General features: G+C 56.8%; 2 protein-coding genes across 5 annotated transcripts in view; both read right to left on the bottom strand.

Annotated features, from left to right (window-relative positions):
* Positions 1-84: 84 nt before the first annotated feature.
* Positions 85-11,849, bottom strand: PYGM (phosphorylase, glycogen, muscle). Its single transcript, XM_006771602.2, has 20 exons — positions 11,237-11,849; positions 10,106-10,207; positions 9,933-10,011; positions 9,746-9,849; positions 9,259-9,390; positions 7,821-7,932; positions 7,651-7,733; positions 7,184-7,327; positions 6,817-6,909; positions 6,439-6,585; positions 6,146-6,309; positions 5,540-5,654; positions 4,928-5,029; positions 4,421-4,568; positions 3,830-3,888; positions 3,560-3,701; positions 2,931-3,138; positions 888-1,022; positions 648-714; positions 85-535 (listed from the first exon to the last, which is right to left on the bottom strand). Exons 1-20 carry the CDS (start codon positions 11,477-11,479, stop codon positions 386-388), a joined length of 2,529 nt encoding a protein of 842 aa, XP_006771665.1. The 5' UTR covers positions 11,480-11,849; the 3' UTR covers positions 85-385.
* Positions 11,850-16,775: 4,926 nt separating this feature from the next.
* Positions 16,776-18,121, bottom strand: part of SF1 (splicing factor 1) — a 12,906-nt gene continuing 11,560 nt past the window's right edge. For all 4 annotated transcript variants that reach the window (XM_015569069.1, XM_015569067.1, XM_015569068.1 and 1 more), the window contains one exon: positions 16,776-17,688. In XM_015569069.1, coding sequence (XP_015424555.1) covers positions 17,559-17,688 — 130 coding nt within the window. In that variant the 3' untranslated portion in view covers positions 16,776-17,558. The remainder of the gene's footprint in view (positions 17,689-18,121) is intronic.

Here is an 18,121-nt window from a genome sequence, read left to right as displayed (position 1 = left end):
GCGGGTGGGGGAAGCCACGGTGACTGCGCAGCTGCTGCCGTGCCCACCCAGAGCTAAAAATATTTCCCACCAGAGAGACAAGTGAAGGAGGCTCCCAAGGAGAATCAATTTATTGGGGGGAAGGAGGGTGTACGGTTGGTCAGACCCATAAATAGGAGGGGCAGGAAGCCCGAAGGCAGGATGGGAGCAGTGTCCTCGGTCACAATGGACGGTGTGACCTCGGCCTGGGAGTCAGTGAGAGTTTCAGGAAGAGGCTGAGAGAACTAACTCCAGTTCCCCACCCTCTGCGGGAGGGGCTGGGGCTGGCCCAAGGGGTTGCAAACAGGCTGAGGTGGGGGTGGGGGTGGGGGTCGGGGAAAGCAGGTTTGGGGTCTGGTCCGGAGGCTCAGACCAGATCATCAGGGGCCGGCAGGGGCTGGCGGGAAGGCTCCACGCCCCAGATCTCCCGGGCGTACTGGGCAATGGTGCGGTCGCTGGAGAACTTGCCGGAGGTGGCTATGTTCCGGATCACCATCCGTGTCCACTCTCTCGGGTTCTACAGGCCGAAAGGGAGCTCTGGGTTCACTCTGCTGGTGGGGTCCCCACCTTCCGTTCACCCCAGCCAGGGCCGCCAAAGCCCTGCCAGCCCCTGGCCCAGGACCCCTTACCTTGTACAGGGCGCTGACTTTCTCCTGGCACTTAATATAGTCTTCAAAGTCCGCAAAGACTTTAAACCTGGAGGGGAATGGCCGGCAGGAAGCTCCCTGAGGTCAAGGCGAGCCCACCCTGTCCTGGTGGACTCCTGGGGGCTGGAGAGTGATGCTGCCTCCCAGGGAGCCGCCCACCTGCCAGGAGCCCTGCCCAGCCCAGCAGCGCCCCCTGCGAGGCCCCCTGGGCGCCGGGCTCACCGGTCATGGTGCATGAGCATGTTGACAATGTCCTTGAACAGGTCGGGCTGCTTGGGGGAGAAGAAGCCACTGCTCAGCTGCTCGATGACCTGGCGCAGCTCAGGGATCCGGTCATAGTACTCCTGGGCGTGGTACCTGCAGGGAAGAGCCGCAGTCAGCGCCCAGGAGAGGGGGGCCTGGCTCTCCCTCCAGAGAAAATCCCAGAAGCCCTAAGGCCCGGGGCTGCCTGCTCCCACCCTCCCTGCAGCTGCCACTGATTCCTTCCCCGGAGGCCCTCTCCCTTCTGTGCTCAGCTTTTCATCACCTTTTATGGGGATGAGGAAACCGAGGCCTGGGGAGGGCAGACCGAAGTGTCACATACCACCAGCATCTCCAGCCAGCGTTTCCCCCAGGAATGTCTTCCCCTCTGCTCTCTCAAGTCCAACCCTCGCCTTACCTTCGGGCCCTGGAGGAGCCTCCAGCGTTCGCCTTTCGGAGGCAGCACAATCCATCTCTCAACCACCAGGATTCCAACGCATCCCCAAGGCCAGGCTCCTCTCTTCCCTCCCCTCCCCTCTTCCAACCAGAAACGAAGGCCACCTCCTCAACAGCGTCCCTACCCCCTGTCCCCAGCACTGGTGCTGCCCGTGACTCTCCCAGCATTAAGGCGTGAGTCCCCACACGGCCCCCACCTGCACTTTGCTCCCTCCCATCCAGTCTCCATCCTGCAGCCAAAATTGTCCTTCTGGAGCCTAGTTCTGCACATATTGCTAGAAACACAACACGTCTCCCTCCCGGCCAAAGGACTAAGTCTGAAGCTGAAGGATCAGGCTTCCCAGGGAAATTCCTTTCAATACTTAGTGCTAGCTCTCCGAGGCTGTTGGTGAGGGTGTAAACTGGTACCAACTTTCTGGAAAACAATTTGGCTCAGACATATCCCCTTCTAGTCATTCTCTTAAGGAAAGGGTGGGCGATGTGGCCAGAGATGTAAAAGGCTGGTCATTACAGTGGTATTTATACCAACAGGGAATATCACCTTTAATGTCTAACTGTATGGAGTGGTTAAATAAGTTATGACGTGTCCATAGGATGGAACACTACACAATCACTTAAAATATTTTTGAAGACTATTTCATGACATGGAAAATGCCTCCGCACTGTTAAATAAGGCATCAGGATTCAAAATGACATATAAGTTATTCCTAACTTTCAAAAATGACACAAACAAAAGAAAGAAAAAGAAAAGAAAAACACACACACACACATATATAAATATACATAGAAAAAGAGAAGTGTGACTTTAAATCTAGGTGATGAAATTATAGATGACAGTTATTTTGGTTTTTTTTTTGTGTGGTTTTGTATTTTTCCATTATTGCTTTTATAAGAAAAAAGTCATATCTTAAAATAAATTTTAGCCCTAACTGGTTTGGCTCAGTGGATAGAACGTCGGCCTGCGGACTGAAAGGAATTTTAAAAAAATAAAAATAAAAATAAAAAAATTTTAAAAACATAATGCCAGGGAAATGTCTCCTCTAAAGAACTGTGTTTCTGGCCATAAGTACAGTTAACTTTTATATTCTTACTAGAGGCCCGATGCATGAAATTCGTGCAAGAGTAGGCCTTCCTTCCCCTGGCTGCCGGCACCGGCTTCCCTCTGGCACCCGGGGCCCAGGCTTCCCTCGCAGCCCCAGCTTCATCTGGAAGGTCATCGAGTCTAATTAGCATATTACGCTTTTATTATATATTTCCCTTTTTGCCATGGCTACCAGGGAACTAAGAATTTAGTTTACTTCCAATATCAGAAATAATATTCTCTCTTAGGATTGATATAATTTTCTCTTCCTTTTCCTTCAGTTCTGTGTTACTTCTTTCTTTTCCTGTTTCATTAACCTTTTCTTTGGTAAGTTACCTCAACAGTTTTCCAGAACTCTGATGGCATAACTACGACCTTGTGCAGCCTGCACTAGCCTGTCCATGCCTCTTGCTCCCAGCCCTACCCTCCAGCCACCACGCCTGGTGCCTCCTGCCCACAGACTCTTAAGGAGCTCTTGACCCCCATACCCTCTCTGGTCAAGCTTTTCCACGTCCTCCTCCCGCATGCCGAAGATAAAGAAGTTCTCCTCTCCTGCCTCTTCCGCCATCTCCACGTTGGCCCCATCCATAGTGCCAATGGTCAGAGCCCCATTGAGCATGAACTTCATGTTGCCAGTGCCGGAGGCCTCAGTGCCCGCCGTGGAGATCTGCTCAGAGAGGTCAGCGGCCGGGATCACTGTGGGGCAGCAGCAGGACAGGGTCAGCTCTGGGAAGAGTCCCACCCCCGCTGGGGACTCTCGAGAGAGGCTGGCCTACGCATAGCCAGGTTCAAAGCCCCTCCCACCCCAGCCCTGCAGTCTTCAACAACTGAGTCTCCTTCTCAGGCGCCAACCTCTGGATGATTCTTGAACATCTGGGATCTAACCTGGACTCCCCCCGGCCCCGCTCCATTGTGTGACGTGACAAGCACCAACAAGGCCCATCTCCCCTATAATTTGACCCGTGCTGCCAGGGAGCCCAGGGGACATCCTCATGGTTTAATTACTGCCCTCTCCAGATTCTTTAAAGTGCAAGTACCTCAGGAAGAGTAACTAATACCTCTTCCAGGCACCAAACTAATCAGAGCCTCCCTAGGTTTCCCGGCAGTGGCACCCCACCTTTCTCGGCCAGCGAGACTCTGTAGTTCTCCAGAAAGATCACGCGGAGCCTGTCTCCCACCACCGGGTCATGGTTGACCACATCCCCAATGGACGTGATGAGTTTGATGATCATCTTGGCCATGTGGTACCCAGGGGCAGCCTGTGGGGGCGCAGTCTGGAGTCAGCTCCATGGCCGAACCCCCTACCCCCATCCTGCAACACAGCCAAGGCTGACCTCAACCCAGAAATCAAAAGACCAGAGCCATGGTCTGCGGCCCAGCTTCTCACCTTCCCTCCAATCATCACCGTTCGAGGCACAACAAACTTATTGGGTTCCTTCTTGATGCCTGTGGAGAAAGAGGGGTGAAGTGGGCCGGTTTCCCCTCTGGGTAGTAGCTCCTGACAGCACCCATCAGCCAAGGCCCACGCTGGGAGAACGTAGGCCTTGACTTGAGCAATCACTTGCTGTGTGACCTCAGATCGGTCCCTTCCCCCTCTCTGAGCCTCAGTTTGCCCATTTGTAAACTGGGGATAATTCCATGTCCCAAGAGCTATCCCAAAGCCAAAGGAGATGTTGTCTAGGAAGCATGCAGTATGCTGGGAGGTACTGGAGCAGTGGTTCTCAACCTTCTGGCCCTTTAAATACAGTTCCTCATGTTGTGGTGACCCCCAACCATAAAATTATTTTCATTGCTACTTCATAACTGTCATGTTGCTACTGTTATGAATCGTAATGTAAATATCTGAAATGCAGGATGGTCTTAGGGTCGTTCGAGCTGTGAAAGGGTCGTTCGACCGCCAAAGGGGTCGCGACCCACAGGTTGAGAACCGCTGTACTGGCGGGAGAGCCCGGAGACAGAGCGGGGCCCTGCAGCTCACGGTTGTAAAGGGTGATGATGTGGAGGCAGTTGAGGAGCTGGCGTTTGTATTCATGAATCCGCTTCACCTGGACATCGAAGAGTGAGTTGGGGTTGATCCGGACTTTGTATTCGTTCTCGAGATATGCAGAGAACTTCAGCTTGTTTTCCTGGAGGCAGGGGAGAGGGGAGCTCACCGAGGGGCCTCAGCCTTGGGAGGTCCGACAGTCTCATTTCTTTCCCAGGAGGTGGAGGACAGAGGGCCACCTCATGCACGCCTGCACCAGGGCAGACATTGCTAATCAATGCCAGCACTCTTCCAGTGAGGGCCGCAGATGCTTTCCTACCATGGACTTCATGCAACTTCTACCAGTGGCCTGCGGTTGCAGGAGAGCTGACCATTGGCCCTTCCTGACTTGGACGGCTGGCCCTCCAGCACGGAAGGATCTCTGCTCCCAGCCTGGCACGTGGGCCTGGCCTAAAGTGGGCAGGCCTATAAGTGGGCGGCCCAGGCTGCAATGCTCCCCACCTGCTTCACTTTGGCCACATCCCGGATAAAGGTTTCGTCGTCCACATAGGAGAGCAGTTTGCGCAGCTGGTCCAGATCCGAGATGTAATCCTCCCCGATGCGCTGCGGGAAGATGGCTCTTGGTCAGGCTCATTCCCCTCCCCGTCCTCCTTACAGGGGGTTCCCTTTCCAGGTCAGACAAGCCCCATCCACGGCAGACAGCTCCTCCCTCTCCAGCTTCCCAGCGGTCTGTCACTGTCCATCTTCCTCCCCTCCCGACCCTGAGCTGACCCAGCAGGCCTCCCCCTGACCTGTTCCTCATCCAGGCCATGACTCGCGTTCCTGCCCCCAATCTCTGTCCCCTTCAGATGTCACCCACTGATGACCCTTCCAGTAGATTGTAAACTCCAGGTGACCTTCACAGCCAGGGCCTCCCCGGCCCTTGGGACTTCCTCATGCAAGTAAGAAAGCAGTTCCTCTCCTCCCTGTGCATGCAAGGCTTGGGGAACCAAATGCAGCAAGGCTTTCGGCCCCGCACGGGACACCCCACAGTCACCCACCCACATGGCCACACCCCGCTGACCCCTGCAGGAGCCCGTGCTGACCCTTACTGGCCATCCAGCGACCTCTCACCTCAGCAATGACCTCTGCCAGTCCAGGGTTACACATAACCAGCCAGCGCCGAGGGGTGATGCCATTGGTCTTGTTCTGGAACTTATGAGGCTCCAGCTCATAGAAGTCCTTGAAGCTGCAGAATGGAGTGTGTGTTGGGGGTGTGTGGGGGCGGTCACCACTCACCCTGTGGGATGAAGGCCTCCTTCTGGGCCCCTATCCTGGTTTCTTGATGAAAAAGGCCTGGGGGTTTGAGGTGCTGCTGTGTGCAAGAGAGGGCCACCTGGGGACAGGACTGCACCCGACGTCAGGGCTGTGGGAGCTTGTTAGAGCGATGCTACCCATGGAAGGGCCAGCTGTGCTGCGCAATGAGGGGCGGGCCTATGAGTGGGCGTGTCTATGAGTGGGCGTGTCTATGAGCGGGCGGGCCTATAAGTGGGCATGTCTATAAGTGGGCGGGCCTATGAGTGGGCATGTCTATGAGTGGGCGTGTCTATGAGCGGGCGGGCCTATAAGTGGGCATGTCTATAAGTGGGCGGGCCTATGAGTGGGCATGTCTATGAGTGGGCGTGTCTATGAGCGGGCGGGCCTATAAGTGGGCGGGCCCAGCGGAGGGTCGGGTCTCACATGGTCTTCTTGAGGATCTCGGAGTGGATGCGAGCCACACCATTGACGGCGTGAGACCCGGTGATGCACAGGTGGGCCATGTTGATGCGCTTCACCGCGCCCTCCTCCACAAGGGACATGCGCCGCAGCCGGTCTACATCCCCTGGGAACGCGGCTGCCACCCGCTGTGCCAGGAGAGCCCAGAGCTAGGACCAGATGCGGGAGCCCAGCCCCAGCCCCTACCCTCAGAGCTATGCCCAGAGCTCCCCCATCTGAGTCCCAGGCCCCGCGCTGCCCACACCTCCTCCGCTCACATTCAGGAAGCGTTGGTTGATCTCATAGATGATCTGGAGATGCCGGGGCAGCAGCGTCTCCAAGAGGTGCACCGGCCAGCGCTCCAGGGCCTCGGGCAGGACCGTGTGGTTGGTGTAGGCGCAGGTCTTCACCGTCACCTCCCATGCCTGGCAGAGGAGTGAAGACCCAGGATCCCCGGGCCTCAGCCCTCGGGCTCTCCACACATACTGTGTGCAGCCACGAGCCCGGCCCTGCCACTGCGGTGCCGGGTCCCAGGACACCCACCCTCCGGGCCTCACACTGCCCTCTGTTCACTCACATCTTTCCACCCCCCAGACTGGAAAGGGGACCCTGAGGCAGAGAGGGTCAGGCGGGGGCAGAAGGGTCCTGCAACCCACCTTGTCCCAGTCCAGCCGCTCCAGGTCCACCAGAATCCGCATCAGCTCGGGGATGGCCAGGGAGGGGTGGGTGTCATTGAGCTGGATGGCCACCTGTTGGAAGGGGGCGGGCAGGGAGTCAGGCTGGGCTCCAAACCTTTGGCCCGTCAGAGTCCCCAGTAGGGCGCCAGGCTAGGGCTGAGCTGGGTGAGGCTCTCGGGGAGCAGCTGTGGGGCAGGAGCAGCGCGAAGCCCAGATCACGTGCCTATGGACCGAGCACCCAGAGCACGTCGCCCTCACACACACCCCCAGCCACCAGCCTCCGTTCCCCTCATACAATGGGGCAGGCTGAGGCGGGAGGGGAGAGGGCGGCCTCCTGCGCCGGTACCTTATCCGGGAAAGCATCGAAGCTGGTGCGCACGGGGTCACGGCAGCCGAACTTGGAGGACTTGAAGCGGCGGATGATGTCCTGGAGCGTAGCAGCCACTACAAAGTACTCCTGCTTCAGCCGCAGCTCCTTCCCCTCGAAGAACTGGGGACGGTGGAAGGCAGAGGGGAGTCAAGGTGCTGAGGGAGGCCTCCCACGACTGTGGGTGTGGTCAGGAGAGACCCCACAGACACCCGGTCCCTGAGTCCTGACCTGCCCCATCTCCAGGACCCGGGTCTTCCCCACCAAGAAGTAGTCATGGGGGCAGTGCCCACCCTAACCGCTGCCCCAGGACTCAGGCATCCTCCCACTTAACTGGGGGCGGGGGGGAGTGACAAACAGGACACAGCCAGCAATATGTCCTGGATGTGACAAGGGCCCCAGAGGAAGGCCCTCCCCTCTCCTGCCCAGCCCAGGGGGAGACATACATTGTCGTTGGGGTACAGGACACGAGAGATGTTCTCAGCCAGGTTGCGGTCCAGAACAGCCTGGATGTAGCCACCAATGTTGACTGGAGGACAAAAGCGGGGACAGGGTCAGGCTCGGGCCAAGCAGGGGTTGGAGGGGGCGGGGGCTGCTCACCAGCGGCTGAACTCACAGTCCTTGAGGTTGAAGTCATTGGGGGCCTTGGCAGACCACAGGCGCATGGTGTTGACGACGTTGTTGCGGTAGCCAGGCACGGGCGTGTCGTAAGGCATGGCCAACACCACCTGCGCGCACAGCGGGGATGAGGAGCGGGGCGGCCGCTGTGTCTCACCATGAGGCCCCGAGAGCTGGGACTCCAGGCTTTGTCCCTGCACTGCACTGACTCCCAACCCCAGAGTCTAGTCCCAACGGTGGGCAACCTCCAGCCAGCCCTCAACGTGGCTCTCTGGGCCTCATTCGTAAAGAGAGGACACCCCCAGCGTCCCCTATACCCCCGGCCCCGCCTGGCCGGGTGTTGTAAGGATTATGGGAGGAAGAGGCAGGGAGAGCCCAGCGCCCAAGGTGGGGCTCTGCTGGTGGCCACTGCAGTGATGACGACGAGCTGGCCCGCCCGGCCTGAGCACAACCTCGAGGACACTCCGGACGCATGAAAGGGCTGGGGGATCCCAGGGCCTGGCTGGAGGAGTCGACGTCAAGGCCATCCAAGGAGCTGATGCCTGGTTGACCACAGTGACTGCTGCTGGCCCCGCCTCCCACAGTTAGCAAGCACCAATGACTGGCCCTGGCCAGTGTGGCGCAGTCAGGAGGAGCATTGTCCTGTACACCAAAGGGTGCTGGGTTCGATTCCCGGTCAGTGATTTCTGCCAATAACTGCCTACCACCGTGGGGCTGGGGGCACAGCCACTCCTCCCTCCCAACACTAAGGAGCCGGCTGGGAGCCGGGTGGGAGCTGTAGCTCTGAGGAAGGGCAGGCCCAGCAGCAGACAGCCGGTGCACCCCAGCCCCTGCTGCTCCTCAGTGTGGACAGCCGCAGAACGCATGCCCGCGTCTGAAGGCCTAGAGGTCCCTGTGCAGCCAGCTGGGGGCCGAGGCCCTGCGGCCACAGCAAGAGGCCTGACTGAGCTGGAGCTCAGACACTGGTTTGGCTTCAGGGCTTCCTTCAACTTGCTATTGACCTTGAACTAGTCAATCCCCCTCTCAAGGCTTTCGTTGTCTCCCCTCCTCCCCTCTCTGGCCTGTTGCTTTGCTCCCGGTCAAGCCCCCAGTTCAGATGTGTGGGGACGTCAAGTCACCATGATTATTCTCTGATGGATGTAGTGGGTGAGAAGGAGCAAGCCAGGGAGGGGCACTGGTGGAACAGGGCAGCCTCACTCCTCCTCCCTGGCTCTGCTCCGGGCCTGGCTCCCTGGTGACCCTCCTGTCTCCAGCCTCTCCTGGCTCCGGCTGTGTGGCCACGATTAAGTCACTTAACCTCTCTGAGCCTTGGTGTCCTCCATTGTAAAATAGCACTGGTCCTGTAGCCTCCAGGTCCTTCCCCTCTGTCCCCTAGGAGCCTCCTCCTCCCCTTCTCCCTTGCCGAGTCCTCCCCCATCCCCCGGCTTTGTCTTCACCTGTGTGTCCACCCACTTGACCCCCTGGCTGGTGTGTTCCACTCGGCCATAGAAGTGCACGGGCAGCGTGAACTCCGGTCGGGCCTTCTCCCAGGGGTTGCCATAGCGAAGCCAGTCATCAGCCTCCTCCATCTGAGCCCAAGGCAGATCAGGGGAGAAAGGGAGGCGGCGTCAGACCAGACTCACCCCATGGTGGTCAGTGGGAGGGAGATGCAGGAGCAGTGGCCCTAGTGTGGCCCAGACGGGGTGTAAGTTAAGGGCTCTGGGGTGGGCTCTGGTCTGCATGCGCCTGAGAGTTTAAGAGGTACCACAGGTGAGAACCACCTGCTTCAGGACTGACCAGCTGCTTTGGGGTCATGGCAGAGGAACAAGGGTGTTTTTCATCAAGACTGGGTTCAGTTCTGGTCTATCCAGAGATGGATGACCCATTGGGGGTCCCCTCCGTCACTACTTGGTCCCCACAAAGTCAAGGCCAAAGGCTGCTCACCTGCCAGCCCCCGCAGATCTTCTGGTTAAAAATCCCAAACTCATAGCGGATCCCATAACCATAGGCAGCCAGGCCCAGTGTTGCCATAGAGTCCAGAAAGCAGGCTAGGGGGGTGCAGGGAGGTGAGTGTCAGGGACCCGGCACAAAACATCCTGTGCCCGCCCGCCCCCTGCGACCCTCCGCTTACCTGCCAGCCGGCCCAAGCCCCCGTTGCCCAGCCCTGCGTCTTCCTCGATTTCCTCCAGCTCCTCCATGTCCAGGCCCAGCTAGAGGGGGCAAGGTGTGGCAGCAGTCAGGGCCAAGGGCCCGCAGGGGCATCCCCCAAACCCTAGGTTGGCCCCACCCCCAACCTTCCCAGACCTGGTAAACAGCCTCATCGCAGGCGTTCTCCAAGGCCAGGTTCACCATGGTGTTTTGCAGTGTCCGGCCCATGTAGAACTCCAGAGACAGGTAGTAGATCCTCTGCCCGAGACACAGACGCACGGGGGGAGGCGGTCAGGGCTGCCAACCAACATTCAGGTAGGCCCCGCGGGCCTACACCTCTCACCCCTCCTGCCCCGCTCCTAGGTCCCAGCGTGTCCCAGCCCTGTCTCCATTTTCCTTCTTCCCATTTCAGGCTTTGAGGCCCAACAGGTGAGGTTCTGATCCCAGCATTCCCTCTGACTCTGGGCACATCTCTGAACCTGTTTCCTCATCGGGAAAAGGGGGCTGGCCATATTGCCCTCGGCTATCCAGGTGCTCGGGAGAGATGCGAACCCCTTCCATCCACACAAGCCTCCCAGCAGCCCAGCAGGGAGTCGGGACACAGAGAAATACTTCCAAGAGCTCCTGACAGGGGGAAGCCCAAGGCCAGCGCAAGTCCTTTGCTCAAGGTCACACAGTGACTCATGGCCTTGCAGTGCTCAGCTCCCCTGGCCCTCAAGCCTCAGTCCTCGCAAGGGACCCAGAGGCCCCAGGATCCAGGATGGTGCCTGGTCTCCTGGGACCCCTCTCTGCCCCACCCATCTGCCCCTCCCCCACCCCTTTCCAGAAGCATCAGGTTGCTGACATTTCCCACTGACCCCAAAAGACACTTGATCCCATTGCCCCAACTACCCCAGCTGTCACCACCTGCTACCCAGCACACACACCACACACACACACACACACACACACACACACACACACACACGTTCAATGACCCGTTCTTTCAGGTCCAACCCAGGCCTCGGGGGGTCTTCCTGTTCCCCACCCCCAGTAGTCCCTCCACTCGGAGTGGGTGCTGGGCCTTTGCAATCGGCCCACCTGACTTGAACCCCCTGACCTGCTTCTGCTGCGTTTCTCCCCTTGGGTTGCCCAGCACCCCCTGCACCTAGGACCCCTGCATCCTCCCGCCTCAGGAAACTGCTACAGAAAAGGGGCCCCAGGAAGGGGCTGCCACTTGGTCAAGATCTCCCAGCACCCGGCAGGGCCCCCAGCCCATGCCCCTGCCCGGGGTGCCCCAAGCAGCACCTTGGGGTCCTTCTCATAGTAGTGCTGCTGCGTGCGGATCCAGCGGCCCACGAGGTGGTCGCGGACAGTGTGGGCCAGCGCGAAGTAGTAGTCCCGGGGGGTGGCCACATTCCGGTCCTTGACGAGTGTGAAGTGCAGGTGCCGGTTGAAGTTCTTTTTCAGGTCGGTCACGTTCTCCACGCCGGCCAGGCCGCGCACACTGATTTGCTTTCTCTTCTCCTGGTCTGTCAGGGGCCGGGACATGGCTGCGGGAGGGTGGGCCTAACCGACTGGCGGATCGGTGGACAGGCGGCCTCAGTGGTGCCTCCAGCCAGGGAGTGGAAATCCCCAGGAGCCTGCTGATTTAAAGCCAGGCTCTGGGCAGCATGCCCCGCCTCCCCCCAGGATGGGAGGGTCTTGGCCTGACAGCTCAGGAGCTATTTTGGGGGTGAGGGGAGGAGAAGAGAGCCGGCAGGGAGAACAGGCCCAGCTCCATAAGGGGCCAGGCCAGGCCAGGCTCAGCCCGGCTCATTCACTGCCCTGTGCTGACCCACTTCCTCCAGGCCTCGCACACTGGGGTCTCTGTCTTGCCTGCCGCAGGATCAGAAACAAGATGCAGCAGGCGAGTGCTGGCTTGAGAGGCCCGAGGTTTGCCTGGAGCCCCGGGGCTGTGACCTTGGGTTAAGAGGTTGCCTGGATCTGGTCCTTTTCCTGGTTATGGATGAAGGGTGGGGCTGGGCTGTGGGCTGTCAATCAGGAGTCTGAGGGGCTGTCAAGTGGGCACATGTCAGGAGGCCCAGCCTTCATGAGCAGCATGCTTTGCTTTATTTATTTATTTATTTATTTATTTATTTATTTATATTATTATTATTTTAAATGCCCTTGACTGGAATTGAACCCAGGACCCTTCAGTCCGCAGGCTGATGCTCTAATCCAATGAGCCAAACCAGTTAGGGCCAGCCTGGTCTGCTTTAGACATTTACCCAAAGAGACTGCAAGCCACAGGCTGAATGACCTCTGGTCAAGCTTCCACAGTGGCCACACTGGGGGGCCACTGTTATCTGCACTCTGGTGGGAAGGCCACACCCTGTGGCAAAAGGGGACAGGCCCCCTTCCCCGCCTCCGGCCGAAGGGCCAGGCGTTGGGAGTCCGTGTGCCCCAAACAGAAGAGGTGCAGCTAGCAGGGGACACTGGTGTCTCAAGAAAAGGGAGCGGAGGACCCCGAGTTTCAGGGGGTGTTGTGGGGGATGTCACCCAGGCAGGGCCACTATCCCCATCCCACCCCCACCCCCACCCCAGCTGATCTCCCCCTGTTGCTGTCTCTCAAGGAGCTCTGAAATGACCTTTCGAGAATGGTCAGATTACAGGCCAATTTGCCTGGGGGCCAACAGCCTGGAGCAGGGGCCCCTGGGAACTGTAGTCCTGTGGGCCCATAGGGGTAGGAGAAACTGAAGCATACTACCCACCCACCCCACTCCCCATAATATTGGCCGATGGTATTAGGTCTTCCTGTGATGCAGCTGCCAGGTGATTGGAGGCCTTCTCCCACTCACCCCTCCCACCTGGGCCACCCACTGGACAAGGACTTAGTGGTCCCGGATTCACAGCTATGACTTCACCTGTAAAACAGAAGCCCCTGCACCCCGGAGACTTCACACCATTCATCTTTCTCCGGAGGCTTTGACTGCCCCCAATTCCCTGCGCAGGGACTGACCCCGGCGCGGATTTGCTGTGTGTCCTCAGGCTGGGTGCTTTACTTCTCTGAGCCTTGCATTGTGGAAGCTGACTGGATTCTGCTTTCTTCTTTAAGCAAAGGGAGCCCAGGGCCTTGCGCCATTTCAAAGGCTGCCTGGGCCTCCTGGGCTGCAGGCCGGTGGGCTGGGGGGCAGGGAGGCGGAACTGGGTATTCTGTCTGACCAAGGAAGGTCAGAGGCCTGGACACCGGCAGGATGCTACAGGGAGCCTGGTTCACGGGAAGGCGAGCTCTTCCTAAGGACCTTCTGACCCACAGCAGGCCTAGCCCCGGAATCAGAGCTCAGTGCTGGGCCAAATGCCAAGTCCATCCAGGCCTCTGACACCCAAGCCCTGCTCTGCCCAGTCCCCAAGATGGCATTACCACACTGGTCCTCCACAGTGTCACGCTTCACAGTGGAGGAAAAGGTCCCAAAGAAAAGACTTGTTTTCTTTGTTTAAATAACTTTTATTCAGACTTTTAATATATTTTTATTGACTTCAGAGAGAAAGGGAGAGGGAGATAGAAACATCAATGATGAGATTCATGGATCAGCTGCCTCCTGCACTCCCCCTACTGGGGATCAGGCCTGCAACCCAGGCATGTGCCCTTCACCAGAATCAAACCTGGGACCCTTCCGTCCGCAGGCCAGACACTCTATCCACTGAGCCAAACCAGCCAGGCAAGACCTGTCTTCTTCTAGGTCTTCTATTTCCAAAAGGAATGCTTGGCGGCACTCTGGTCTCTTCTCAGCCTCCTGTGCGTGCCTCTGCTCAGCTCCACCCCACCTCCCCCAGGCCTCTCGCTCGCCTGCACTTTCTGTGGAGGGCTGGTCCGAGCAGAGCACACCAGTTATGTGCGCTCTCACCACACCCCAACTGTGACAGCACGCTTTGGCGACATGAAACTTTATACTGACCCCTAATTGCCTGTAAAACTTCTTCCTGCTGCTAAGGACTGGCTCCCAACAGACCATTCCCATCTTTTTTTAAAATCCTCACCAGAGGAGTGAGGATATTTTTTCCATTGATTTTTAGAGTGGAAGGGAGGGGGCAGAGGGAGAAAGAGAGGAAACGTTAGAAACACATCCATTGGTTGCCTCCCGCTGGCGCCGCAACCAACTGGGGCCAGGGATTGAACCTGCAACCGAGGTATGTGCTCTTGACCAGGAATCAAACCTGTGACTCTTCAGACCAAGGGCTGATGCTCTACCCACTGAACAAAACTAGGCAGGGCTATTCCCATCCTTTTTAAAAAATATATATATATTTTTTGACTTTCAGAATCAGAGTGAACCATTGATCTGTTGTCTGCTACACGCCCTATACAGGGGATCAAGCCTGCAACCCAGGCATGTGCCCCGAGATGGAATCGAACTGGCAGCTTTTTGGTGTAGCACTATGCCCAAACGGGCAACACTGGCCAATGCCAGACCACTCCCATTTTTTTATTCAGCTCCCAAATTCAATCAATCCTTTTCTAGCAGTTGGCCCACAGCCCTCTTATCAATTCAGTGCTCGCCCTTCCCCTGCACTCAAGGCACTTGAACTGAGACATACCGTTTCTACTGGAAAACAGATGCACCTTTAAACAATGTTATTGTCCGGCTGGCTTGGCTCAGTGGTTGAGCATCAACCTATGAGTCAGGAGATCATGGTTCGATTCCCGGTCAGGGCATAGGTCTGGGTTGTGGGTCTGATCCCGTGTGGGGCGTGCAGGAGGCAGCTGATTGATGATTCTTTCTCATCATTGATGTTTCTCTATCTCCCCTCTCTGAAATCAGTAACATGTATTTTTAAATGTTTTTAATGATTTCAGAGAAAGGGAGAAACACTGATGAGAAACATTGATGGGCTGCCTCCTGCACGCCCCGTACCGGGAACTGAGCCTACAACCCAGGCACGTGCCCTGTGACCTCCTGGAACATGAGCCACAGCGGCTGGGTAACAAATGTCCTTCTCATTTAACTGCCTTTCTTGTGGGGGTTTCCAGTCTTTGTCAGCGGCCTCCAACTCAGTTCCCAAGCTTTTTTCCTTTGATGCCCCAACCCAGCAGCATGAAACCCAGGCTCAAGCGGCCCTGCTTCTCATTTCACTGTGTTCCTTCTCCCTGTTCACTCTCTCCCTGGTGTCGCGTGTGCATTTATTTTAAAGAATCCTGAAAGCATGTTTTCCAACCCGAACTGATTCAAGGTTATGTCTGACTAGGTTTCTCATCAGAAACCCTGCCTTCTTCCCTGGACCAATCTTGGCTTTCTCCAGAGCACTGGCGGGCTCAGTAACGGAGCCCGAACACTCACCTTTCCCAGCTGGCATTCCTTTCACCCACCAAGCTTTGGGAGGGTGGGGAGATGCGCACAGAGAGGAACAAGGGCTGGCTGGTCCTCTGGAACGATAGGGCCACACAGAAGGCCTTTCCCACCTAGGATGTCTCCGGGAGGGAGGGGAAGGGGAGCAGTGCATATCCCTCCCATCCAGCCAAAGGCAGGTGGCTCGCTGCCATTCTGAAGGCCAAGCCTTCCCGTTGTCTCTCTTCCATTTCAGGGTCTAGAGCTGCTTGGAGAAAGGCCCAGGACGGATGCCTTCGTCAGCCACTTTGTTACTCTCCAAACCTTAACAAAAGCCGAGGGGCAGGGAGCAGAGGAGGAGGAGCACAGGATGGAGCTGGCCCCAGGGGAGACAGAGGAGATAGCTGGGCTGTGGTTAAGTCGTTTATTGATTTTATTTCTAAAACCCACATAGCGCCACTTTGCCTCTTTCAGAGCTTCAAAGAGCTAATTAACCGCCCAATGAGCCCACCAGGGAAACCGAGCTTGTGGGGGAAGCAGTGAGGTGTAGCCAAGGTCAAAGAGGGTAGCCAGGCCCGGGCCGCCTCCATTCCCTCAGTTAAGGACAGATTTCCCCCATCTCCTTTCAGTCAACCAAGGTTTGGGGGACCTCCTGAACTTTCTGAAGCTTCCTTAAGCCCCGGAGCCTACAGCAAAGGACAGACACCCAGGCTTTGCTCCAGATCAACAGCAGTGGCCGGCTCCCGGGTGAAGCTGGAATACAGCCCAGGCGGCGTTGTCCCCACTGGTCAGACGCTGGGAGTGGCAGGAGCTTGTTGTCCCCTAGCCTCTCTGAAGGGAAGCCAGCCCGGGAAGGGCCAGCTCTAACACAGCTCTCCCAGGGGCAGTGCAGGGATGGGACCTCACTACCTCACGGAGACCGGACATGGATTGTTCCAGTGCCACAATGGTACTGTCCAGACATGAAAGAAAAGAGCAGGCTAAGACCCTTTGCAAAGAAGTGCTTACGAAGCACAAGGTGGGCACATTCTCTTGCCCCCTCCACTCCCCAAAGCCTGCAGTGCTGGCAGGCTGCTAGTCACCAGCAGAGCAAGAAAAGCCACTTGGCAATTTTAATTTTAGCTGCTCTGTGCCTGACAGGCAGGATTAGTTGGCTTGACCTTTAGTACTGATGCCTCCTAGGTCCAGGGCCGTAGTCAGGTGGCAGCTTTCAGGCACAAATCACAACTGGAGCTCTGCAAATGTGGGGGGTTCGAGCCCCAGGGAAATGTCTTCAAAAGGACATGGAACAGGGGGATGAGGGGTCACCAAGGAGGGGAGAGTGTGGTTTCTCAGCTATAAACTATACACAGGGGGAGGGTGTGGGGCTCCCCACATACTCCGCTTCCACCAGCAAACCCACGCAGGCAGACGGGCGGGAGGCTTCCTTAGCCAATGTCCCACAGGTTCCCCAGGGGCCAGGTGCTACCTGTGGGAACAGGTAACTAGTGCTACTGATAATGGGGGGAGAGGGCTTAAGAGAAAATAAAGAAACAGACCCAGAAAACCACACTGCTCTTTTATTCAATGGAACATCCCCCTTTAACGCAGTGTTGAATCATACACTGGAAAAAAAAAAAGCCCAGAGAAATTTCTGCAGATAAACCAGTGAAGAGAACGCGCGTTATACATTATTGTCAACATAATCACTCCATGAAAAGGGATGGGGTGGGGGAGCAGAATGAAAAAAACAAGGGGCTCAACACCCTAGACACTGCAAAACATCCAGACATTTGGAATTAAAAGAAAATTTAAAAGGAAGCCTTCCAGGAAGGAGAGGAACAAATGGAATATGAGGCAGCTGAGGTGCTCAGGAACATGGAAACGACCTGGTCTGGCAGACAAACCCAAGGTGGCGTGGGCAGCCACACCTACTGCTGGCAGGGTGTCAGGATGGACATGAATCCCGGAGCTGGAGGTTAAGCCACTACTCTATGAGGGTAGGAGACACAAAATTCCACACTTAAAAAAAATAATAATCTTGGGGTGGCGATGGCACCTTGGAAATCTTAGAACCAAAGGAACACCCCTGTCCAAACTAGCCTGACATTAGTGGCCAAGGCCTTGGCCTAAAACCATTTGCTCCTCTCTCCTTGGAAAGAGAAGAATGAGGAATGGAGAAAAGGCAAAGTAATCTGATTGCAGCAGAAGACCGGGGAGAGCATCTCCTTGGACGGAGTCTGAAGGAAGGAAGAGATAAGGAAATAACAAAGGAAAAAGAAAAAAATTAATAAAAATTTCACAATATGGAGCCAGCGTGTTCCGATTCCGTCCACAAAAATAACTCAGGCTGCTTTGCCGAACCATCCTGTCCACCAGGGGCGCTGCTGAGGCTGTCTGCCTGGAAGGGTCACCAATGGGCGCGGAAAGTCCTCACTCTCATGGCTCGGGCCATCGCCGCTGCGGGGAGGGATCCTGGCGGCCCGGTTTGGGGAGAGGCAAAGGGATTTGGGTGAGGAGAGAAAGAAGACAAAGAAGACACTCGATGCTACGGGGCGCCAGGAAAAGCCCAAGCTGGCGCCCCTACTACCACCTGCCCGTCCTCAGTCGCTTGGCCCAGCCCGGTGCGTGCACACACACACATGCGTGCACACAATCACATGCGTGCGTCCCAATGTCTGGCTCCATATGGTGAGGTTCGGCGTGTGTTTAAACAAGACCAATTCTTTCTATATATAATATATATTTTCTTAAAAAACCGAGTCTAGTTCTGTGGTGGAGGCGGTGGGGGAGCTGGAGGCATCCCGAAGGGCGGCATGCCTGCCACCCCCATGCCCATCATGGTGACAAAGTTAGAAGGGTCCATGGGAGGCGGAGGAGGGGGAGGTGGGGCATACATCATGCCGGC

Source organism: Myotis davidii, unplaced genomic scaffold (genome assembly GCF_000327345.1).
Source record: "Myotis davidii unplaced genomic scaffold, ASM32734v1 scaffold425, whole genome shotgun sequence".
Taxonomy (NCBI): Eukaryota; Metazoa; Chordata; class Mammalia; order Chiroptera; family Vespertilionidae; genus Myotis; species Myotis davidii.
The sequence above is the reverse complement of the archived record's forward strand: the minus strand, read 5'-3'. Positions and strand labels throughout refer to the sequence as shown.

Bases quoted from the DNA above. Each gene is read 5' to 3' on its own strand.
- PYGM (XM_006771602.2), bottom strand. From the start codon at position 11,479: ATGTCCCGGCCCCTGACAGACCAGGAGAAGAGAAAGCAAATCAGTGTG. The intron at 6,910-7,183 runs GTACCGGCGCAG...CCCTTCCAACAG, and splicing joins TCGATGCTTTCCCGGATAAG to GTGGCCATCCAGCTCAATGA. The intron at 1,023-2,930 runs GTATGGGGGTCA...TCTTCCCTGCAG, and splicing joins GAAAAGCTTGACCAGAGAGG to GTACCACGCCCAGGAGTACT.